Source organism: Citrus sinensis, chromosome 9, assembly GCF_022201045.2.
Source record: "Citrus sinensis cultivar Valencia sweet orange chromosome 9, DVS_A1.0, whole genome shotgun sequence".
Classification (NCBI taxonomy): domain Eukaryota; kingdom Viridiplantae; phylum Streptophyta; class Magnoliopsida; order Sapindales; family Rutaceae; genus Citrus; species Citrus sinensis.
The window spans coordinates 4,563,594-4,588,945 of NC_068564.1; the positions used below are offsets into that span (position 1 = coordinate 4,563,594).

The following is a 25,352-nucleotide window of genomic DNA, read 5'->3' on the forward strand; positions in this document are numbered from 1 at the left end:
GAATGTGAATAATTGGACAGTAATAATCACGATTCCCTTTATTTTATAATAAAGTAATGCACTACAATATTTTATACGAATTAATGTGATATAGTGCTATTGACAAGTGCTCTTACTCCAGAATTCTGTATGCATATGTGTGTGTATGTATATATATTTTGAAAAGGTATGTATGAATGTTATTGTTTCATATACTCTTGGATCCATTAGTTGAAGAAAGAGGAATTTACGTAGCTCATTAGAAATCTACTTTTGAATATATTAATATTAACTCTTAATTAGAATTTGACTAGCTAGCTAACAAAGTTAATATATATACGAGATTTTTTTAAAAAATGTTACTAATTTATAATTAACATGTGTTAAATAATAGTTGACCATATATATACCATCATTACCAATATATCGATGGGAGCAAGTTTTAGGCTAAGTTTACAGCTGTCAGAAAAACTATATAGGGCAGCCAATATGAGAAGGTAGGGTGGAGTTAATGTAGAAGGTCAACCAAACTGCTAGCTGTTTGTTCTTGAAAGAAAATTCAATATAAAATTAACTTTTTATATGTGTGTGTGTGTAGAAGCTAGAAGGTCAACAAAGAGAAGTGCACTGGATTTTATTAATTCGTATTTTTTAAGGAGATGGGCAGCAATAGGCAGGAATGATGGCGCTGTGCTGGTCATCTACTCATCTATACTTGGTCGATAATTCTGTTCCATTAATAAGTTCTTTTGAGAGCTTAGATCCTTCTGGACAGAAAAGTGTCTTGTTGACCATGCCCCCGTTTACTCATGAGCCAAATTGCATTTAGCAAATCAAATTGCAAATTTTGAGAGCATATATAAATGTATACACACACTGAATTACAGAATAATGTCGCAGATACCCAAATATGCTTCTATATAAAAATCATGGTGGACATATATGATGTTTGATAATTGCTGGGCAGCCTTTGCTGGTTTCCGTACCAATATATTACAGCGTAGAAATTAATACAAATTGAGCGCAAGCAATGCCCACACACACACGCACACACACATAAAGGCATGCAATTGGATGTTCATTAATGAGTTTTAGGTGCTTTGGTATTATCAAAATGTGTAGACTTGTTGGAGCCAAAGGGATTAGCCAGGGTGGGTGTAGCTACCGAGACAGAAACATGCCCATGTGACTTTGATCAAAACCATGAACTCATCAAATGCGATTAGACCAGCTGACCAAAATTCATTAAACTTAACAGATAATGCGTATATTTTAACTGTTAAAGAGTGGTCAAAAGCGTTGATTGACTAATTTTTAAATAAATTTGATTTTTTGGTTGGTTTAAGTCAAGGCCTCCGCCACTTCGACCTTGGTCGGAGTGGTGGGCTGCTGCCCTCACAATGCTTGTGAGGGCAGCGGTTCAAGCCCCCACAAAAGTATTTGTGGGGGCTAACGTACTTATTTGTTTAATATTTCAAAAATTTCCTCTCCCTCATGCAATACGAGTAGAGTATGGACATCCCTCTTTTGTAAGGGATTATTTATCTGGACATGTATTTCATAGAATTCAATGTAATAATATAAGTCCCAATCATATATTTCTGATTGTAAATATCAGTGTAATATATCTGCTATAATAGCAGTTGTAAATATCTGTATAATGCAGTAATATGATGATTAATCAGTATTAAAAAAAAAAAAAAAGTCAAGGCCTCCGAGAGAGGGGCGTGATTGATGATTTCCAAACTATTGGGTTGAATTGATAATTATAAAAACCTGAGGGGGGACCGATGGTATTAACCTAAAATTTAATATTACCGACTTGAATTGTATCCGAACCGTTGGGGTGCTGGCCAACTGGGCTTGCTTCTCAATCAATCCAACTAACTGGCAACTGACGAGTACCTAACTTTCAACGGAACCAGTCTTCATCATCAGTTCATCACTTGCACTATGCACTTGGGGTAGCTTTGCCAATGGAGAATAGTAGCTTATGGGACAAGTGGGTTGAAGAAGCGCTTTCAAAGCTTGAAGCTTTGAAAGTGCTTCGCTCTCTAAGACCCATTTATCTCTCCCCCAATGACCGCCACCACCGAGTGCGAAATCCAGGACACGTTGGTGAAGATTACGAGGTGTTCGACGAAATGCAGCACTGGGATCGAAATGCAGTTCAAATTTCAATTTCTGACTCCACATTCCAGAGATGGCTTCATGACGTTCCAAGTTCTGGTACTCTCTCTCTCTGTCTCTCTGTCTCTCTGTCTCTCTGTGTATGTGTGTGTTAAAATTTTAATGTGGTTTTCATTGCTGGGTTCAACATATAGACAATAGCTGGATGAATGTATGTTATACTTTTGTTAATGGTTTTTGTTCAGGAGATGAGAATGAGATTATTTGCGGAGATGGTCTAGCAAATGATAAGACTATAACTTTTGCTAGGCAGTTCAAGAGGCTGCTATTGTTTTCTGGAAATGATTATTTGGGCTTGAGTTCGCATCCCACTATTGCAAAGGCTGCTGCCAGGGTCTGCTTCATGATTTATGCTGCTCTAACACAATTATTTTCCTTTGTCATTGGTTTAATGCACTTTTGGAGCTAAGATATTTTGATTTTTACTTTAAATTAGGCAGCACAAGAGCACGGAATGGGCCCAAGGGGTTCTGCTTTAATCTGCGGTTACACCAATTACCATAGGTTACTAGAGTCATGCTTGGCGGATTTAAAGAAGAAGGAGGTATAGCTTTACTTAGCTTATGTTCTTTATAATTGTTTTTATTTTTTATTTTTTTAATGACTTGCGCTTGCTTATTATAAATAAAATACCCATTTTGGCCACAATGTACTGGATTAGAACAACACAAAATTGCATGTAGAGGGTGAACATGACATGTTGAAGTGAAAGAAATAAATTAAGTCATACATTTTTCATCTACTATGGACTATGTTTCTTCTAGCATTCCTTTTATATCATTTGTTAAAAAATGAAAATGAACATCAAAAATTGATGACCCTACTTGTTAACTGGCTCATTTTCCTTTTTATTATCTTATATAATCAAATCTATTGTCCAGATAATTGATTAAAAATTTAGATCAATGAAAATTTTGTTGGAGATAAATTATGTGTTCTGCATTGGGTTCATTTGACTATAAACTCTATGTTGTGTGACTAAATTAGTACAGTCATCTAACATTCTTGTTGCAATTTGTACTCTAGGATTGTCTTCTCTGTCCCACAGGCTTTGCAGCCAATATGGCTGTGATTGTAGCAGTTGGAAACATTGCCTCTCTCCTAGCTGGCGATGAAAAATCTTTTAAAGATGAAAAAATTGCCATATTTTCTGATGCACTAAACCATGCATCAATAATTGATGGTATTCGTATTGCTGAGCGGACTAAAATGGTTGAAGTTTTTGTATATAAACACTGTGACATGTCCCACCTCAAGACACTGTTGTAAGATTTCACCTTTCAAAGAATTTTTAGTGTCTTAGTTTTCATTAGGCTCCACTCTGTTACTGCTGCATTGTGTTTTTGTTGTCACAGATCATGTTGCACGATGAGGAAAAAAGTTGTTGTAACGGACAGGTAAACCTGGGTTACAACTGTTCTTTCAATACCATGGTTTTCATGCTCCTTTGGAGCTGACAAAAAATAACAAACAATAGAGATCTAAGACATCACTATTCAGGACTAAATGCTTGTTGGGTATTTGGCTTCTTATTTATTACCCCTGAGTCCATTAATCACTTGGGGAGCCTTGCTTTTATCTTGCTTTACGATGAACTGTCAATTTGCATCTCGATTTTCAGTTTTCTTCTTGTTATTCAAAAGTTTTTTTTTTCTGCTATAGTTTCTTGTTCATTCGAACAATATTAGGATATCTATAAACTCTTTATACTTGGTTCACTCATTCTATAATTCACAGTTCCTTAGTCTTTTGGAATTATTTATCTTTATTTATATGACTCAAGATGTCTAGGTTTTCAGTAACTGTACCAGTTGTTGTCAGATATGTCATTCTAATATGTTAGTCTATTACATAACTTTGCTTAATTTGCTAAACATACCAATGTTTTATTTTGTGCTCCTGCATTCTGAATATGCTTCATTCTCTCCCTTCTGCAGCTTGTTCAGTATGGATGGAGACTTTGCACCAATGGTTGAACTTGTGAAGCTTCGCAGGCAGTATGGCTTTCTGCTTGTCCTAGATGATGTGAGCTTTCTTTCTAATGTCCAAGATTTTACCTTTTAAGTAATTATTTGGAGCTTATCCATGCAATTGGCCACAGATTAAGCAGTAACCTCATCAATTTCATTTGACACTTTAAATTAAGATGAAGCACTCTAGAATTTCAGTCTTTAAAAAGCATCTTAGTATCTCATTTGAAATTTGGCTTACTTGATCATTAGTTAGTCCATGTTAATCTTGTGAATGATAAATAAAGTGGGCTTAATGTTGTTCACATATTTGCTGCAACTATATGCTACCCTATGATTAAGAACTACAATGCTGATTGCTTTCAGGCTCATGGGACCTTTGTTTGTGGAAAAAACGGTGGGGGAGTGGCCGAACAATTTAACTGTGAAAGAGATGTAGATATATGTGTTGGCACTCTGAGTAAAGCAGCAGGTTGTCAAGGTGGCTTCATTGCATGCAGGTAATTCATTTGCACTCTCCTCTTAAGGTTCCATTGAATAAAAGAGTGCAGAAAAATGTATCCTCATAGATGGCTAGCGACAGGATTATTTAGCACTTAAAATAGATTATCTACGCCTTCTCTTTTTAAGATTTCACCTTATCTTTTAAAGGTCTCACCTCATAATTTTTGCATTGACTTTGTAAACCAAGGGAAAATGTTTGCCCCATTGCTGGCCCACAAGAAGGTTATTTAGCTCGTAAAATTGATTTATCTGCACCTTAGTTGTTAACACCTTAGCTGTTAATGTTTCACCTAATAATTTATGCATTGACTTTGTAAAGCCAGGGAAGATTGACTGAGATTCTATAGGCACTCTATTTAATGTTGTGTATACATTTTGGATTGGAGTGGGAATTCCGGGAATAGGAGTGTGGAGTGGGAGTGGGAGTAGGTTTTTTACTTAAACTGGAATGAGAGCATGGAATTGGTAGTAAATGATTTTAAATTATAGTTTTTAATTACAAAATTAATAAAAAAATAGATTTGAAAAATAAAATATTTATTTTATTATATTTGTAAATTAATAATAATTATTAATATTCTTAATTATGTAAATAATTTTTTGTTAATTTTAATTTTAATTATGTAAATAAAAAATTATTATTAAGAGCAACACAAATGAAACATTATTATTAATAATATAATACAAAATTAATATTTTCTTAGAATAAAATATTGATTATTATTAATTACTAATATTAAATAAATATAATACTATTTTTTTAAATAAATATAATAATATTATATTTTCAAATAAAAAGAGTATATAGTAATATTATTAATTCTCTATGAGTACAAATAATATTATTTTTAAGTAATTTTAACTTAGAATCAATATAAATTATTATTTTTAATAAGTATAATTTATAAAATAATATAATAATATTATTTAAATAATATGATATTATTTTATTTGATTAAATGTAAGGATAAAAATGGAAGAGGGGGGAGTGGATTCCCACTCCCACCTCCCCCCATGGGAGTGGGATTCCCACTCCCCCCTTAAAATTAGTAAGTAAATACTGGAGTAGGAGGAATCCAGACTCCTCACTCCCACTCTAGCAAGTAAACACTACCCTAGCTGCTATAACATTTGAGTGCAGTTACACTTTCACAAATTCACAAAACCGTTATCTAATCAATTTGGGGTATTGCTCGACCATCAGATGTGATTACATTTTTTATATTGCAAAAAACTATTCTTGTGATAGTAGAATGTAATCCATTTCTTTGACCCAAAGGACTAAAGATTTCTAATTCTAAACATTAAATTCTGATTGCTTCCTGTTAATCAGTGAAGCTGGGTTTTGTTCTGTTAGCAAGTTTACAGCTTTATTTATTTTCACATGAGTGGCATTTTATTTGTCACTTCCATTGTCTTAGTTGATCTAAAAATTATCTCATGGACATAGTATGCCATATTCATACGACTATGGGCCACGATACATACTCATTACACATTTTCTCAATGACATTTTAACAGCAAAAGTTGGAAGAAATTCATACAATCTAGAGGCCGCTCTTTTATATTTTCAACAGCCATACCGATCCCCATTGCAGCTGCTGCACATGGTAAATATCAGTATTCATTTTTATTGGGTTGACTTAAGGTAGACTTGTGTAAGAATCAGTTTTTCTACTCTTCTGTTCTGTGGTAGTCATTTATCCTGTGTCGAGACTAGTCAATATGGCGAATAGTATATATGACCAATGAATTGTTCTTTTGGGGAAAACCCAATTTTGCTTCTGGATATGAGTCCCAATGTCAAATTGAGTTGACTGGATTATCCAGATTTGAGGTTGATTTTGGGGAGGAAAAGTGCATGAAGATTCTGTTTGATTTGTCCACCTGTACAGTGGAAGATCACAAATTGAAAAATCATTTACATTGCATAGTCGTAGATATTAATATGCCCTATCCCTATCTTATAGCCATCCCCATTTTGTTTTGGTATGCTCTGTTGTTGACAAAATAAGCACGACCTAGCAGCTGCTGTTATTGTGTCAAATAAGGAAACATGGCGTAGAAGGGCAATTTGGAACCATGTGCAATACTTCCATGCTCTTACTGGAATTCCCATAACAAGTCCCATTATATCTCTTATTGTTGGGAATGAAGAGAAGGCTCTGCAAGCTAGCAGGTTTTTCCTCTCTCTTTCTCTCTTATGTATGTGATAACAAATTAACAATTAGAACTACTGTAGCTTCTAACTGTTTCAATCTTCATGGAACAGGCATTTGTTAAAATCTGGTTTTCATGCAACTGCAATCAGACCTCCAACAGTGCCAGCCAACTCATGCAGGTTTGTTGCAGTTCCATCATAATCCCTCAATACCTTGTCTGCTTGAGCATGTCAAATTACTTCATGCATGTGCGTGCTGCTTTCCTTTGATGTTGACTACCACTGATTTGAGTCTTTAGCTTTAGACGGTGCCAACAGGTGCTCACTCCCATACAGTTAAGAGTATAGTTCTTGAGTGTTCTTACACATGCATTCACCTAAAATGTTGTGGCTGTTGTGACTTAATTGCTGATACAGTACAAGCAACGAAGGTTTCCAATGGCTGAATCAGAATGTAACAGTTAGATCCTTGTGCATGGGGATTGCTTATTTTCAATTAGTAATACTAAGCCTTCATTTTAAATTTACAAACCACTGATTTTTTAAGTTGGCTTTTTATTGTCCTCATTTGTCCTCCAAACTGTCTGGCAATGCCGACAGATAAAGCCAGTTCCTAACTAATATATTGATGGTTCAACATAAACTAAACTAAAAATGTGTTTACAAACATTGAAATATTTTTAAAAGTCTACGAAGTAATTAAAGAGTTGAAATTCATGTTGGTTTTTTTTTTAAAATCTTTTGGCCTGTGTCGCGTTATATTGATCCAGCCTCGTCAGATTTGGTTTGGTTGGTGTATTGTCAATATCTTTGCATCAGAAATGTTTCAATAATTAATTTTTCCTCTTGATTCTTCTTTATCAGGTTGCGAATAACTCTAACTGCAGTGCACACTCAGGATGATATCAAGAAGCTTACCATAGCACTCTCTAGTTGTGTCAACTTTCAAGACATTGTCAGCCATAACTCAAATGTGTATGCTAAGTTGTAGGGCTTAATAAGTTTTCTTGTAATTCAAGGAGAACCCAGTAAATGAAATTGTGACAGTTGTCGCAATAGTATGAACCCCTATTCATCCCATCCTTTTAGATTTGAACCACAACCTCAAAATTTGGTTATGGCAATGCTTAGAGATAAATTTTTTGAAAATAGCGTCTACTGAAATAGAAATTCAAAAAGTGAAGAATGCTTGAAAGTCAAGAGTCAAAAGCTATTGAGTAAACATTGCACAAAGAAAAGGCCATTGAATGCAAAGTTACTGAGTCCGGAAGTCTCTGGACTTTAGTTTTGTATATTTGCCATCACCCAAATATATACTTGTTCTCTTTTCAAATTTTCCCCTTTCTATCGGAACATTATTTTAAAGTTTCATTATGGGTACAGCATTAGAAAAAGCAACTAGCAAGCTGAAAGAGAGAGAGTTATATATGGTCCTTAAGCAAAGTAGATCATCAACCAATAGGAAGTGGACGAGACCACCAACATGCACACAACATATGCAATGGTATATGAATATATAGATTCATTTCTTGCAAAACTTTTCCCAAGAAAGGAAAGCATAATCTCTAGTAATTGTTCATAACTCCTATGAATAGTTTCATTTCTTCTAAATATTTTTCCCAAAAAGGGAAGCATAATCACCATGTTCAAAAACTCTTGTTTCTTCCTAATATCTTAATAAACCTATAAATTGAATACCCATCTTCTATAATTTTCCCCTCCCCCCAATATCTGTAAGAGTATATATTCTTGTATATATTATTTACTAATAAAAACTAAAAAAGAAAAATATGTAACAGCTGTAATGGCAGTAACGTTCAGCCCCTTGTAGAGTTACTATCCAAAGGGAATTAGGAGTAGTTGAAGCCAATCAAGTCCCACATACCCTTGGTAAGCATGCAGACGATGATGATGATGATAATGATGAGGCTGAGGAGGAGCTTCGCTTCAGCTTTTGGTCACATTCTCTCATGATTTCCTTTCCTTCATCCTCCTCTCTTCCGCTTATCTCAGCATTCTTATCAGCAGCTCCTAACTGCACCCCAATGCATCAAACAGAAACCTATTTTAATTTAACATGTTAAATTAACCCAGCAAAACAAATTGAAACTGAGTTTGTTAAGCAATACATACAAAGGGGATGGCACTGGTGGCAATTGTCTCATTCTGATTTCTTCTATGGTAAGCGTGGGGAGAGGGCAATTCATTGAGGTCAATGATTGAGGTTTTAGTGGTAGGAGGCAAAGTATTGACAGCAGTGTCGGTGATCGTTTCAAACTGGTTTATGGTTTCAGAAGGAAGAGGATGAGTTGGTTTGGTTACTGATGTCAAAGTGACAGTAACAGGTAGTCTCTCAGCCAATGGCTTGACAGGGAAATTTGGGAGAGGCAAATTTTCTGAAAGGGGAGAGAAGAGGCGCTGCGGTGATGATGAGGCTATGGAAGAGGAGACAGATGGCGGTGTTGGAACCAAAAAGAGGTCTTCAAGGTGGACCAAAGCCTTGTTAGGCTGAGGGGACATGGCCATGTTTGGCCACAGGAAGGACCCCTGTGGCTTGCATAGAGTGAATCCACTCTTTAGCCTTTCTATTTTTGCTGCTCTGTCCTCTGGTTTCACTTTTGTTGTTTCTGGTGGTAATGTTGTTGTCTTGTCAATGCCTCCTTGTTTATCATCTGACGTGAGTGCTGATTCTGCTGGCTTGTTTGGTTCCTCCACAGATGATTTTGGCTTCTCTGTTTCTGCCTGCATGAATCATCATCATCATTTTTTTAAGGAATCCTAATATGTTGTTAAATGTAAGTATCAGAGAGAGCAAAAGTTACAGCTGATCACTTATCAATCATTTCAAGCACGTGTTAAAGTAATGTCACCATTTATATGACAAAGAACTAAAAACGGAAAATCACATTCTGAACTAAAGCGAAACAAAATTTTCACATCTTCTTAATTGTTTGCGTAATTTAAACTACTATAGCTAATTTCTAATACTGTAAGGAGTCGTGGGTAATGAGGTCTGAGGGCAAAATCATCAATTATGTTAGATTTTTAAAATATCAATTCTAAGCGTTGGAATAAATCAATTAGTTCATATTACACACCTAACCCTGTCAGAAGCTGAAAAAGGAAAACAGTAATACCTCTATTCTGAACAAAGATTGTGTTATTTCCATCATCTGTTCGTCAAGCTTAGCTTTCTTATTCATCAAATCAGCATGCATCTCCTGCCAGAAAATTATCAAAGAGTTAACAACAGAGTACAAAACTGAAGTGTCCAATCGACCTTTCAATATTTACCTTCAATCGAAGCAAGAAACTATCATGCTCGTAGTTTAGAACTGGGGTGGCCACAATAGCTTGATTATCTTCGTGCTTCTTGGATAACAGATCTTGCATTTCCCTGTAATTACACAGAAAACAAGATAAGATCAGTGCATAAACCAACAAGACATATATAGGAAGAAGGCAGGCTTATTTACGGGCAGTACTTACATTCTCAATTTGGCAATCTCTTCCTTAACTTGCTTCAACTCTCTAGCACAAACAGGGTCTTGAGCAGGATTGTCACCAGGTTTCCAGCCAAGCGGAGGAGTCCAATAAGGATCCTGAACTCCAGCTTGTTTCCTAATATTAACCAAATCAGCACTCTCCAACCAATACTCCATGGCCCCATCAGCATTGTGGCGCCTCCTAAACCTGTCTTGGCCACCAGGTGCCACTTTCCCTGCCATGTGCTTCAACAAATGATCCAACAGACCCGTGTCCCCAATCAATTTCCTAGCCTCTGCTCTTAGCTCTGGCCTCAGCATTGGCTTATCAAAAACTGCATTTTTCATCTTCATTATCTTCCACATATTTACTTCAGCCAATGCATACCTCTCTTTAGGCCATCTGTAATTGGAGTTCCCATTGACAACTTTCTTCTTCTTCTTCTTCTTCTTCTTGATGTTATTGGATAGCACATTAACCCCATGGAGCTTCCTCTTAAGCTCACTGGTCTCTCCCTCAACTAATAATAACTGACCAGACTTCACAGCTTCCTCTTCTTCTTCTTCTTCTCCTTCTTCACCTTTAAAACCATCAGAGCTAATCAATGCTCCTTCATTCTTCAAGTAATGAACTTTCTTTTTCTTCCCCCACTTCAGCATCTCACGACTCTCAAGCAGCTCAGACCAGCACACACCCTTCTTCTTGTTCTGATGAATCTCAACATCAAAAGAACCATTAAAACCCACAACCCAGAAACTCCACAAGTTCTTGTTCTCACCAATCTCATCACCAGAGACCCTCCTGTAAAGCACTTCCCCCGCCACCTGAGGTTCCATGAAGTACTTTTCGTCCAGTGATGGCACCCTCTTTACTCCCTGTTCTTTAACACACTCACTCTCGCTGAAGTGTAATCGCAGAGAGTTCACACTAGGGAATCTCACTGCCACTCTTGTTTCAGACTTCTCAGTCACCTTATTATTATGAAACAAAAAATGAGATGAATTAATCAATTCATTAATTTTAATTAGTGCGGTCTTTTCATATTTATATATAGTTTGATGTTATGTTTATTATTATACCATGACAATTCGGATTGATTTGAGGTGATCAGGGGCACTAACGGGAAGCTTTGTTCGATCGATCTCGAAGAAAGAGTACACTTTAATATGACCTGTCCCGGGATCTATATGTAAAGATGAATTCAAGTCAGGGCCAAATATGGAAATACAAAAAAAGCTTATATGAAAAACAGAAGAAGTTCTACCATCATCAAGTAGTGTAGTGGCAGTACCAGTCCTGACGCAAATTGGTGAAGACGCTGGGAGCAGCACTTGTCTGCCCAAACTTGCTCCTTCTGCGACGTCGTTTTCGGTCCCTTCTTCTTCTTGTTGCCATTTTGGATGCATCATTTCCTGTGACAGACGATATCGTTGAGAATCCACACGTAGTAGTGTAGTACAACTGATTCGTGCAACCAAAAAAAAAAAAAAAAAGATGACACGCGCTTGGTGCACGTGAAGGCGACACAAAAGTGAAAGTTTCTCAATCGTGGGCCCTTATGTTTTGAACATTTGTTGATATCTTGATATCGGCCGTCCGATGTGTTGAGGATGTTCTGATTTTGCTTCATCACTTTATCGTAGTTTCGATTGACGCCCGGGTTTTCGGCGCGTGGTGTTATGTGAAGTGAACGCGTGTGGTTGTTGCAGTTTGAGGGGAAAACGAAAAAATAAAAAATAAAAAACACGGAGGGAAGTCAGTGGGAGTGAGCTTACAGTGAGGCCAATGGCTACGTCGTTGAGATTCCAGCAGCTTTCATCCTCGTCCATGATCATCATCAACCTGTGATCAAGAATCTTAAAACAAACTTGGGTCTCATTTATGTTTTTAAATTAATAACGAAAAATGAGAGAGGGAAAAAAAATTTGATATCAAGTCATGAATGTCTAATGCATAGGACACGTACGAATATGTATTATAAACATGAAACTTGTTTAATTAATGTTGTATCTCATTTTCCTTCGATTTTCTCAGCATCCAAACAGAAAAAAAACAAAGGAAGGTTCCATCCTAATAACAAGAGAAATCACAAAAGAGCTTATACCTATTGTGTCAACAAAAATGGAGAACAGAAATGGCAATGGCGATGCGAGGGCTTATTTTTTATAGCGAGAGGGAGAGAAGAGAGAGAATATAATAAGTGTAATGATTACAATTTTACAAAACCAGGTGCATGATCGATCTCACGTGACCTTGCTTTGCTTGCTTATTTGCTTTTTTCCCTCCATGATTCTGGTCCCCCGCTCTAAGACGGTTTTGCTGTTAGTAGATTACCGAAACTACCCCTTTCTCATTAACGATTTGTCATTTGCAACAGTGAAGAGTGCTTCAATTTGACATTTTTGCCTCAATGTTGCTGATTGTGTTGAGAGTAATGACCTGATGGACAATGATAACTTACTTTACGGTGAAAGATAGTGTTTTTCTTTTCTTTTTTTTAAGCTGAAAGATAGTGTTACTATTTAATTAATCTATAGTTTTAATATTATTCATAAAAAGTCACGAAATTCTGTGTTTCCATAGATCACTTTATAGCGGTCATTAGTACTTAGTGAATCATCTTTCTTGTGTTAAAGGTCACTCGTTCATTTGCTCATTTGTAGGATCTAAACATGCTCACCTGTGAGTATATCATTTATCAAGTATTTATATTATCATCAACAAGCCATGAGCACAGTAACAACATTGCAACAACATAATCAGATGTGCAAAAGCCAATGAAAATGGATTGGGGTTCTGTTTATTTATCGAGCATAGCCAGATATGATCCGTGCAAGCTTAGCAATCCTCGCATGACAATTGAGCAAGCCAACCAAAAACAACTTGGTCTGTGTTCTGCTGCCTCACGGAATTAGCACAACCGACCCAGATGTTTTCCGGCTTTCAAGGTCTGTATGTGCTTGTGCTGCCTGGGACAAAGGATATGTGTGATTTACACGAACCTTTAAGATGCCTGATGCAATGCTCGTAAACACCTCTCCAGCTGTTTTCAATAGCTCGTCTCGAGTTACAGTGTATTGCATAAGAGAAGGCCTTGTCAAGAACAGAGATTTTGGTGCTAGTGCTGACAACGGAACTGGATCTGGAGTGCCTGATGATTGCCCAAAACTCACCATGTAACCTCGAAGTTTTAAGCATGCAAGTGATCCCTGAAAACGATAACCCCTTCATGTTAAGAACTCTTTTCGGACAAATCTAAGAGTAACTCCGTCTCTAAGCAACTAAAAACACAACTAACTAGGGTAATTCAACCCTAACTCATTATGCCTCAACTTGGGTCAATCAGGGCAAGATTTATCAACAATATACCAATAAACAACTTGGTTGACTTGAGTTCTTCTAGACATACATAATCTACAAATGAAAGCAGATGGTTTCCTCACAAGGCAATATACAATTCAATTTAACCCAAAACACCTATGTCACAGACCTGCACCGCTGGCTACCTAGTACTATAAAAGCTGACACAAAAACAATAAGAAACATAAACATGACTTGAGTATACCCATTATGGAGGTATAGTTACGGCTTACATTGCACATGTCATATACTCTTATCCTTTACATTCATTCAACCACCTATCATTAATAAGGAGTACTCTGAGATTACCTGAAAGGTGTCTTTTCCTACCGAATCATAGACAACATCAACCCCATTGCCTGATGTAATCTCATTGACACGAACAACGAAATCCTCTTCCTTATAGAGTATAACATGGTGACATCCATCATCTTTCGCCTGAGCTGCCTTCTCTTTAGTTGAGACAGTGCCAATGACAGTTGCGCCAAGGGCATTTGCCCATTGGCATAATAGAGATCCAACCCCACCAGCTGCAGCCTGAATCAGGACAGTGTGTCCAGGTTCTACCTGTATACAAGAGAATTCCAGCATGTCTTTAGATGATGCAACAAATCTTTGACATGTAATAGAAACAACATGGAAAGGAGGATTACTCCTATCCAGCCAGGTTCTTTCACGTAATCATTACAACAAACATTTCAGAGATAAACAATACATTCATTAACCAATCAAACAGCTTTTCAGTTGATGGAAATTCCTATTAAATTAAACTTATTATTTTGCCTTTCATCTGTAGAGTTTTCCAATTTGGGATGGAATTAATTAAAAAGACATGAGCTTTCATTAAATCCAATATTACAAACATAAGTGGCTCATGTCATGTCATTTATAGCATAATCCTCTTTGACTGTACACTGACATGTACAAGCATTAATCAAATAGCCAAATATTAATCCACATGACAGCGAGTACTAATTCTAGAAGTATGACATCGAACAGAATTCATTTTATCATTTCAGCTTTTTAGTCCAAAATAATTTCATAAACTGATCTGGGACATGCCAAAGAGCAAAATCCATTGGATGCATATGCAAACTACCTTGAAGCAACGGCGCAGTAGAAACTGAGCTGTCATACCCTTAAGCATGATGGATGCTGCAATAACAGGATCGATAGAAGAAGGAACAGGAACAACTTTGTTTGCAGGAAGGATTTGCTCTTCAGCATATGAACCCATCGCACCGCCAGCATAAGCGATGATGTCTCCAACTGTTCTGCCAGTTAGTCCAGGACCTACAGCTACCACCTCTCCAACAGCCTCCATACCTGCAATAGCAGAACAAAAGTTGCTTAAAACCCAGAGGATTTCACTTTTCAGCCTGCTTTAAGGATATCAAGCTAATGATTGCTAAAGAGTCTTAGACAAGGAACACATACCAAAATGATACCTTAAGAAAATATCACACAAAATCTTATATTCAGGTTTCCAAAGATATATTCAATTGTATTCACAGGCACCCAGAAGGCAATGTGGAGAAATATTCCCTCTGATGCAATTACTTCTTCTATAAAATAGTAGCTAGTAGAACTCATGTAGACATTTATTAGTTTTGGAGATAAAGAGTAAACAATCACAATATGTCACTCCATGCCATACTTAAAAACTTCGCATAATATACCACAAGGCAAGCCAACATTCATAAGCAACCACTGAACATAGAAAGAACAAAACCAAACCTGGGGTAAAGGGCATTTTAGCAGGCTTATAAACTCCTTTGCGATAGTACACATCAATGAAATTAAGCCCAATTGCTTTGTTCCTCACACGAATCTCGCCTTCACCGGGCTCCCCAATTTCCACATCCTCCCACTTAAGAACCTACCATAATCATCAATCATCTACTTGTTATAAGTGATCGGCTACACCAAGAAAGAATCTTCATACCAAAAGCTAGGCATCTTAAGAATTAGAGACGAAATTAATGCTAAATTTTACATTTTTCATATTCATCACCAGGTTACCATTATTTAAGGTTTCTTAAACGGACTATAATTTGACACAATAATATAACAAATAGGATATAACAAGTGAAATATGAAATGGGTTTTTATGCTTAAAAAAAATGATCACCTCGGGGCCGCCATGTTCATAAACCCTGATCGCTTTCACCATATTTGTTGGGGTTCTTGTTTCTGCTGCTGCTGCTGCTGCTTTCGTTGCAAGTGCTTTGCTTTGCTTATGTTTGAGTAATAATGTTACTTTGCTTTTGTTGTTAGAATTGTGTAGAAGAAAGAGTGTTGAATTTTGAGTGAAACGCCGCCGAAGCAACAACCCGGGAGCTGCAACTAGCCTTGACAGCAACGGACTCACTCTGGATAATTCCATTTTTAGCCAAGTTAATCCGCTATTTAATTAATTATTCAATTTACTAATAAATTACCATTTTAATTCATTTGCTATTGTACTTGGATGGAATATGGGTAACTGGCCCTGATGCAGTGATGCCATGGGTTAAGAGGTTCGCTTTTCATGTTCGAGCCCAAAGTCATGGCTCCCCCGTCACTTTATTTGGAGGGACAATTATTTTCTAAAATATTATTTTATTACTAAATTTTTTTAATAATCATTTTTTCGTACATAATATTTTATTTTTATTATTTTACCATCGAGGAGCCATTTTTGTTTTTGAAAAGATTAAACCGTTCCCTTTAACAGAATATTTAAAAGAACTTTTAGTAAAAGACAATTTTACCCTTTAAATTATTAAGTATGTAGACAATGACTTTTGTACTCTTCTGAAATTTAAAAAAAAAAATCCAAAATCAAGGATTTAAAAAATCAAATATTTTCAATGTTAAAACTTTTGAAGATAAATGATTACATTAAGAAACTAATGTTATTTTAATATTTATATTTATATCAATTTTAATAAATATAAATCTATTACAATAACAATTTTAATGCAAATAAAAATTTTTATTTTAAGAAAATTATTTGATCTTAGTTGCTTATTCTTTTAACATTTATTTTTAGCTAATTAAATCAATTTAAGAAGCACAAATTATAATATTTAATAATTTTTTGTAAAAATAAGATTATTGATAAAACATTATAATTGCTAAATTGGATAACATGAGATTTTAAGTCATTAAAATACGAATGATGGAAAAATTAAATTTCCTCACAAGTGTGAGAGAAGTGGTTCGAACCTCTATAGATATATTGTGAGGGTTTAATTTAAATTTTCTTCATCAAAGTTTGAGTGAAAGCAGTCTTCTCCCATGAGTGGAGTTGACGTCTCTCAAATATTAAAGACGGTTGAAATCTAGGCAGTGTTATATAAAATTTGATTTAAATTGATCTAAATAATTATATGATTGTAAATATCATGAGTAATAGTCTTATTAAAAAAAAAAGAATCATAGATATAATTTAAGGATACACGAACCTTGTTGATATCTTGATATTGTTGACTTTTTACTAAACCTTGTCTATAATTAAAACTCTCTAATTTGCATTCATGGGCTCACCGGTTTTAATTACTTTTCCTTGTATATGCGTTGCATTGACACGCCTGTTCATGTTGTTTTTTTCACTAATTGTAATTATTCTAAACAATGTAAATTCAAACAAATTACATCACTTGGCTATACGTATACATATACATAGCTAACATTAATAATATTTCATTAATAATATTATGACCTTTATACACACACACACACATACACACTAACATTAATAATATTTCATTTCATAAGTCACAATTATATATAAAGGTCACAATCATAGCCAGATGCTTAACGCCTAGCCAGCACCTCAACGTTCCAAGAACCGGGTGCCAATTAGCTATTTCAACATAACACATAGACTAATTCAAAAGAGAGAAAAAAAAAAAAAAAGCACATAACACATAGACGACAAATAAAACTAGACATTATAATTAACCAAGGATCTATATGTAGCTCCGGGCATCCATCCTTGAGGAATCACATTGTTGGCCACCAGGGTTTGGCCTGAATACTGAGATGTCAGCCGGAGTGAGAGTGGAGGGTGTAATTCCGAGCCGGCGTTGAGCTTCCACGTTGCACCCCATGATTGTTGCATGGCTCGCCATTCACCGGAACCCTCCTTCACATCGACGCCGGCTAGGTCACCGTCTCCATCTTCGAACTCAACCACCACGGCCAGGTAGTTAGGGTTTGATCCCTGGTCAACATGGAAGGCTATGTTCCTTCCGGAGTAATCACAAGCAACCCTATGCGCATATAGCAAAAAATAAAATATTTATATATGTTAAATTAAAAAATGTGCTTGTATAAGTAATCAGTAATTTGACTTTTAAGTCAAATTAATTAGAGGACTAACAATGCCGTGACCAAATATAATTGCTTCAGCATGCATGCGTATTCAAACAAACACCTTTAGTTTCTTTTGCCTTTTTGGTCGTGTCTAGTTGAAACAATTTCGTAAAAGTTTGAGTTTGCTAGCAGGGCGTTTTTGGCATGATGCTAATACGCTGTTTCCCCCGTTAATTTTATAAAATTTTAAAAAATGGGTATAGGTTATGCTCAATTTGTATTTAAAAAATAAGATTACTTAACATAAGACTCAATAATATTCCAAATCAGTGTTGGACTCGAAAATGACTCGAGGATATTTTGTTATTTGTATCTTTAACAATAAATAGTAAGAAAATGACCTCATACTCAAGCGTTTTCTCTTTTCTTCTTCTTTTATAATAACACTCAATTTTTCAAATAATTTCTTAATATACCCAGAGCAAGGGTTAATATTATAATATACATAGGACTCATCTATTATAGATAGTCAATTTCATAACTTGCTAATTTACTTATTACTTCATTCTATGTACTATCACTTTACTCGAATTACGAACGTTAAGGTACCTCTTAGAAAGTGTAGTATATACTACTCTTTTTTACATTGGCCTAAAGAGATCGACGTTTTAAAATTAATTAATTACAATTTTACCGTGCATATCGGACTTCCAAAACTCCGGCATCGCGAAGCTTCTCTTCTTGGCCGGGGATGGCCATGGCACCGAAAGCTGTTCCGCTGAGGTCGAAATGTGCAGATTCCGACACACATGGACCGCCGGGACAAAAATCTGTTATCACAACTCGAACTGCTTTGCCTGAACATGCTGGATGCCTTGTGCACTTGACCTAATAACAAATAATGCACCACTCTTAATTAAGTAGTCTCAATGTTGCGTATATAAAAAATAATAAACTGTGGAAGATTTAGAATCAGTCAAAAAGAACGTGAAGAATATTTTAATAAGTACGTGTAACGTGAACCATAAAAACTAAAAAGTCTTTAATCATATTTGATTTTGTGTATACAAAACAATATTAATTGATTAATTCTCATTAAACAACCTGATAGCAAGCACCGCATTCCTTGCCGGATTTATAAAGGCTTGGACCTATGGCGGTCACAAAAGAAGAGAAAGGGCTTTGTGACACTGCATTGCCATACCCACAAGCACCTCCTGCATGAATATATACGCAGCATATAATTAATAAATAACTAAGACCTATGTGTATGTATTTACGTGTGTACGTACGTACGAATGTGTATACACATTATATACGTACCGTCACTTCCGGCACCGTCAGGGCTGCCATACCAGGTGGCTCCGGCGGTCGACCAGTGGGTTCCGACGGCTGACAAGTTGAGGTGTTTGGGGTAAAAGCAAGAGCAAAGCTCCAAGTAGCAAAGAAAAGCTAGGAAAAATGAAAGGGACAAGCTAATACTACTTCTAGTAGCCATTACCACAACACTTTAACACTTATTATTATTAGTATTTCTGATTTGTGATAATCAGTTGGAAAATTTGCTGCTATTTATAGCACAAATGCATGTGCGTTGTCACCATCAATGATCAATCCATGCATTTCCAAATTTTCCAATTTAATTTTTTTTTTATTAATCACCATCTTGTGTGGCTAATCTATAATGAATTAATTATTGGCTTAATTTTATCATTATGTGAAATAAGTCATACTCAAGCATTGATGATCTTGAAAAATCTGATTATTGAAGTTTATAATTTGATTATAAACAAATTAGCTCTCTTATGAGTATGTCCTCCCTTAAATTAAGGAGATTGTCACTTCTGTTAATATGTTTTCGGCTTCACCATTTACATGATCGCACAATTTTTTGAAGGGTATAGTTATGTTGGAGCAAATTTACGGTGGAGCATGAATTTTAACCATACACACAAAATAATAAATAGTAAAAAATCTATTATAATTTTAATTGTGTAGTTATAAAAAAATACTCCACCTTAAAATAACTCCTATGTAACCAAACCCTTTTCTAAAATATTTCATCAATACTTTATACTTTCATTCAATTAATTCTGCTATGTCACATCGGCCAGTACAATTTTTTCGGTATTAATATCCATCAATTAGTTAAACCTTGACTAATTTGCATGGCTTCAAAAGAGTTATCGTATATTCGTATCACTAACGATCATTCAATTTAAATACACAATAAAGGAGCCTTGTCGGTTGACGTGGGGTCGGGAACTGATATGATCATCTTTGAATAAAACGTATTTGTGCCTCATTGTTAAATACAATAATATTTCTCCATGGATTCTGCCGTTGATGTTGGTTATTGATCGTTACTCCCTCGAGATTGCCGCGATTTCTTTGTTGATGATTTTACAGATTGGACGGCCAAGAGTGACTGTTGGGGTCTTAATTAAATGCTCTCATGGGTCATGTGGTTCATGGACTATTAGATACCATGTTGCTAATGCTAAATGCTGAGTGTGTAAAGGGGTTGTTAATTGATCTTCTTGAAATAATTGATTATTTATTGATTTGAGTGGACATTATTCAACTGTTAAAAGTATTTGGATCGTTGAGCTTTGGATTTATATGCATACAAAAGCCACTGTTATAGATTGTTATTAGAAATCTTAATTTGAGAAATGAGAATGAAATCTCACCCACCGAATCTAATGCGTATTCTTCCCTTTTAATTTCACTTTATTTATCGCGACTTTTGGTTGATATATATTAATCATGGCTTAAGTTATTGTGAAAATGGGAAAACTTTATATCAAGGAAAAGAAATTAATGCACTTATATTTTAACCATACGTACTAATCATGAATTGCGGACAACTTAATTAATTTAGCTTTTGACACTACATTTGTCTTTTATACGAATGAAGAAAGTGCAAGCGTTGTTATCTGACAATTAACCAAAATCACTCAAATTTTGGCGCAACTCAAACTTCTATTCCTATTTGATGATATATCTGCACTCTCACTCACCCACATTTAAAAAGAAATATATATATAAGAGTTTTCTTTTTTGGGGTAAAGACTTGTACATGCCCCTTCCAAATTTCTCTCAAATTTAGTGAAATGTGTACCCAGTTGTCCAAATATTGAGTGGCGTATACCTCGGATGGCTTATTTATATTTTATTTATAGTTTATCTATAATTATTTATTGACAATTAAACTCAAAATATGTGGGGTTATGGACTTGGGAAAATATTGCGGCATTTTCATTCAATATGTGCGTGAGCCGTGTCTATGTTTAATTATTATTATTGTTATTATTATTATATACTTTACTTTAATAACTAAGGTGACGTTTATTTTTTGTTTGGATTCTTAATAAATACTAAATAAAGTTAAATGTCTGAATATGAATGATATATTTTTTTGTCTGAATGTTTGATAATAAATATTAAGTTCTTTTTAGCTTAAAAATTTTGAAAACTAATACTTTTACATTTGTACTCTTACAAATATTAAATGTTAAATAAATAATAAATATCTCAACGAACATAAATAAGATAATATTTTATCATAAGATAAATTGTGTTCAGGTGAATACAATCCTTTAATATTCTAAATTAGAATAAGTCAATCAATTTTATTATAGTTTATGATGTATTAACGTTGGGCTTCTATTGAAAGAATATAAACAAGTAAAAATAATAATAATCTATTACTATATTATCACAAGTTGAAACAAATAAATCTAATGATTTAACCGATTAAAATTAAGTCATCAAGTTAAAATAGCAAAAGCCTCCTAAATAAAGGCAAAGTCCAGTATGTATGCCTATATCAGACCAGATTTGCTTTCGAACAATTGAAAGAAAATATGTAATCTTTATTTATAAAAGGGGAAATGAAAGCATATATATAGCTTAGTAGCTTACCACATGCCCTATGAGTGGTTCTCAAACTATATTTGATATCTCTATTGAGCAAGAAAGAATTCGTAAATCTCTCTCTCAATAAAAAATAACAACTATTTTATCTATATGTAGATAAATTAACAAATAAAAAGATAGATTTGTGAGACTGTAATAAGATTTCTCACTGTATGGTAATGTTGATCATCTCAAAACTTAAATCAAAATCTGCTTAATTCGTAATAAAGATGTGATGTGATATATTATTGATCAAGTGAAGAATGACTTTTACATAATTTTTATTTCATTGACTTTACATAATTTTTAATTTGTTCTTTTACCTTGAAAATTTTACATCTTGTGTGATATACAATTAGTCACAAGTATATGACTAGATTACTCATCTCCTAAATATCTAAATCATTAATATTTTATACATATTTATACAATAAGTCCTAATTAGGTGTGCACGGTCGTATACCACAATTCTTTACTGATTGACTCACAAAAATAATTTTACACTCGAAGTCATGATCACGATGTTGATTGAGGTACTTACAAAAACTTCAATGTCAATTTGGACATTTTCTTTGTTTGGAAGGATCTAAACTTAAATTATGCAATAGAAACAATTAAACAATTATTGATGTTTTCTATGTTTTGAGAACTTCTAAAATGTTTATGAGGTATCATGTTAGTCATATAATAAGTAAATGATATTATAATATATATATATTTATTTTGAAAAATTAGTATACATACAAATGGTAGTTATATATAATTTAATCACACATATCATCATGTATTAATTAATTGTATTATCTCTCATGTATTATGAAATTTCTCTTATATTTGTATGTTATATTGTAAAATTCGTGTTGCTTTGATTAATGCAAATTGACATCAACATATGCAAGTATATTAAAAGAAGTGCAACCCACATACATGTGTAAAATTGAGGGAGGAGTGGATTCATATTTCCATCTCAACCCATAAGAGTGGGAATCCCACTCCCCACTTCAAAATTAAGTAGGGCTCACCGAATGAAATTCTCACACCTCCTTAAATTTTACAAGTAAATATTAGAGTAGTCCTATTTTAAAAAGTAAACATAACATTAGTGGATTTAGGATGGCAAGACCAGGATCAAATTAAGCAGAAAAATGGATCGGACTTAACCAAACTTGGTCCATGTGGATTAACGTTGGGCTTTTATTTCATACACCGTGTAACGGCCTTTGTCTTCCAAAGGAGCCCATCAAGTTTTTCAATGGGTTTTCATCTTGTTACTGTTTATCGGTTGACATTACCCAATCCATTGGCAAGCGTTAAAGATTCTTCTCCCACCATAATAGAATTTGTTCGAGTCTATATGAAAGACGATAAATGCCCATGATTACTGAGGATAATTGACACCTCTAATTCACTCTTTAAAGTAAAATAAATTATTGTAATTTAAGGATTAAATTGAAGCAGAATAACTATAAAGTAGCCCATAATTAGTAACCGCATCAAAAATTGGAAGATCTTTTATAGAAAATATTCGACAGTGCGAAAAAATTGTCAAAAATATTATACCATCTTAAGGAGGAAGTTGATAACAGAATGAGAAAATAGGCCGGCATAGAATTCAATGGATTGAGATGAAAATGGAAAATTGGTGAAATTGGAGGATAAGAAGACCACCTAAGTTAATTATTTTCTCATTACTAAAAAAAAAAATCCAATTTAATGCAATGATATAAAATCTTGTGAGGAAACATAAGGTAATCTCCTTCAATAATGAAGATTGTGATAAAATGTTAATTAATTTAACTTTGGTATATTTTCAAGATTTTCTCTCTTGTTTAATTCGTCCATTCATTCTAAAAAGGAAAGCACCCTTCCCGCTTGATTTAGTAACAATTAATAGTAACAAAATCAATTCTTCAAAAGTTTTGAAAAATTTCACTTGATCCCTCATCTTTCCAACGATATTATAGAATCAAAATATCTATATATTTTTAACACAATCTCAATGTATCTCTTGATATTAGGGATGGCAAAAATCCCCATGGGGACGGGTACCCTTGGGGATTTTCCCTATTCGGGGAGGGTATGAGGATAATTTCATACCCAATTTCTTATTCGGGGAAGGGACTGAGAAAATTTTTTACTAAATTTCTTATTCGGGGAGGGGACGGGGATGTGGTGGAATCCCCATCCCCTACCCATTTCCCCATTTTAATTTTTTAAAATTACTAATAAATAAATAATAAAATTTGAATTATAAAATTATAACTATTGGTAAAAAAAAATCAAAATATTTATATTATTAAACTTTTGGGTCTAATTAACTAATTAAAGTCCTAAATTTTTATTTAGGACATTAAAAAGACTGAGTAGATTCTATTAGCCCAATTTTTTTTTTAATTTTAATATTCTTTAAATATTTTAAACTTAAATCTATTATTTATTTATTTTTAGATGTTATAATTGCCCACAGCGAATCACAATTTTAATATCTAATCTAATCTAATATAATATTTGCTCCGATTTAACTATTGTATTGTAAAGGGAATAGTTCACATTTATAAAGTGCCCACGCCACCATTGAAAAAGTTAATTTTGAATCTAAATTCGATTTTATTTGTAATAATTTTGTATTAGACTATTAATTTGTTCATGATAGTTTATAAAAGAAGTTTGTCTCCCTTGCATGCTACGTTACTTACTAATTTAATGTATGTGACTTTTGTAATGGATATTAATGTAAGATATATTTCGAACTTTACTTTGATTTGAATTTTTTATTTTAATATGATTAACTCAAAATCAAAAATAAAAAATGTATTAATTATTCTGGGATCGGGGACCCTCGGGGATCCCCTGTTATTACAGGGAGGGGATGAAGATTCTTTGAAGTAATTCTGACGGGGACATACGCAAAATATCAAGGATGGATACGAGGAGATTGGTCCCCTCCTCTCCCCTCCCCATTGCCATCCCTACTTGATATGTGTCCTTAAAACACTCAGAGCTTCCACTATATAATTTTCTTAAAATAATTCTGCTAAGTAACAAATTAACATAAAAAAATTAACAATTTCATGATAACTTTTTTTTTTTTGGGTTTCTTTTCTTATTTTCAGTCCATTATTTGCTCAAAAAGAAAATTTATATATGCTTTCTGGGTTGTGATTGATAATTTCCATTTTTAAATGGAACAGATTGTTTTAAGGGCATAATAAGCAGCACTAGGGCAGAAGAAGGAGGACATCTCACGTCTCTAACAAACAAGGGACCTTTCTGCCTAACTCATAAAGTCAGTCAAATAAAGTAAAATTCAGAGAAACAAATAGGAGCTTTTTGTAAACAAAATTTCCCGTTTCGTTCAACGCTCTAACAAGAAAGTATAGCGCTGGTCCCTACTCTTTGGGGATTTTGTGATAATATAATATTTACTGTCGGACAGCGAAGTTCTGAACCTCTGGTCATCTTCCATGTTCATTTGTTTG

General features: G+C 34.4%; 4 protein-coding genes across 6 annotated transcripts; 1 reads left to right on the plus strand and 3 right to left on the minus strand.

Moving 5' to 3' along the window:
• Positions 1-1,817: 1,817 nt before the first annotated feature.
• Positions 1,818-7,884, plus strand: LOC102615964 (8-amino-7-oxononanoate synthase). Its single transcript, XM_006490088.4, has 11 exons — positions 1,818-2,208; positions 2,355-2,503; positions 2,606-2,713; positions 3,196-3,434; positions 3,525-3,566; positions 4,107-4,194; positions 4,506-4,639; positions 6,165-6,253; positions 6,672-6,822; positions 6,916-6,984; positions 7,669-7,884. The coding sequence occupies exons 1-11, from the start codon at positions 1,956-1,958 to the stop codon at positions 7,793-7,795; spliced, it is 1,449 nt and encodes a 482-aa protein (XP_006490151.2). The 5' UTR covers positions 1,818-1,955; the 3' UTR covers positions 7,796-7,884.
• A 422-nt stretch (positions 7,885-8,306) lies between these two features.
• Positions 8,307-12,633, minus strand: LOC102616251 (protein DYAD). 3 transcript variants are annotated; one of them, XM_052434387.1, is made up of 9 exons: positions 12,395-12,631; positions 12,066-12,132; positions 11,582-11,702; positions 11,370-11,473; positions 10,294-11,261; positions 10,099-10,201; positions 9,942-10,025; positions 8,938-9,546; positions 8,307-8,839 (listed from the first exon to the last, which is right to left on the minus strand). In XM_052434387.1, the coding sequence occupies exons 2-9, from the start codon at positions 12,126-12,128 to the stop codon at positions 8,675-8,677; spliced, it is 2,217 nt and encodes a 738-aa protein (XP_052290347.1). In that variant the 5' UTR covers positions 12,129-12,132; positions 12,395-12,631; the 3' UTR covers positions 8,307-8,674. The 3 variants fall into 3 exon arrangements, with proteins under 3 accessions (XP_052290347.1, XP_052290346.1, XP_052290348.1); XM_052434386.1 differs by having other exon boundaries at positions 11,555-11,702; positions 12,395-12,630; XM_052434388.1 differs by having other exon boundaries at positions 8,729-8,866; positions 11,555-11,702; positions 12,395-12,633.
• Positions 12,634-12,977: 344 nt separating this feature from the next.
• Positions 12,978-16,060, minus strand: LOC102616541 (uncharacterized). The gene is made up of 5 exons (XM_006490090.4): positions 15,782-16,060; positions 15,388-15,529; positions 14,750-14,976; positions 13,960-14,217; positions 12,978-13,499 (listed from the first exon to the last, which is right to left on the minus strand). The coding sequence occupies exons 1-5, from the start codon at positions 16,034-16,036 to the stop codon at positions 13,194-13,196; spliced, it is 1,188 nt and encodes a 395-aa protein (XP_006490153.2). The 5' UTR covers positions 16,037-16,060; the 3' UTR covers positions 12,978-13,193.
• A 1,324-nt stretch (positions 16,061-17,384) lies between these two features.
• On the minus strand, positions 17,385-19,491 carry LOC102616839 (expansin-B15-like). Its single transcript, XM_006490091.3, has 4 exons — positions 19,276-19,491; positions 19,057-19,169; positions 18,647-18,840; positions 17,385-17,909 (listed from the first exon to the last, which is right to left on the minus strand). Exons 1-4 carry the CDS (start codon positions 19,448-19,450, stop codon positions 17,582-17,584), a joined length of 810 nt encoding a protein of 269 aa, XP_006490154.2. The 5' UTR covers positions 19,451-19,491; the 3' UTR covers positions 17,385-17,581.
• Positions 19,492-25,352: the final 5,861 nt, after the last annotated feature.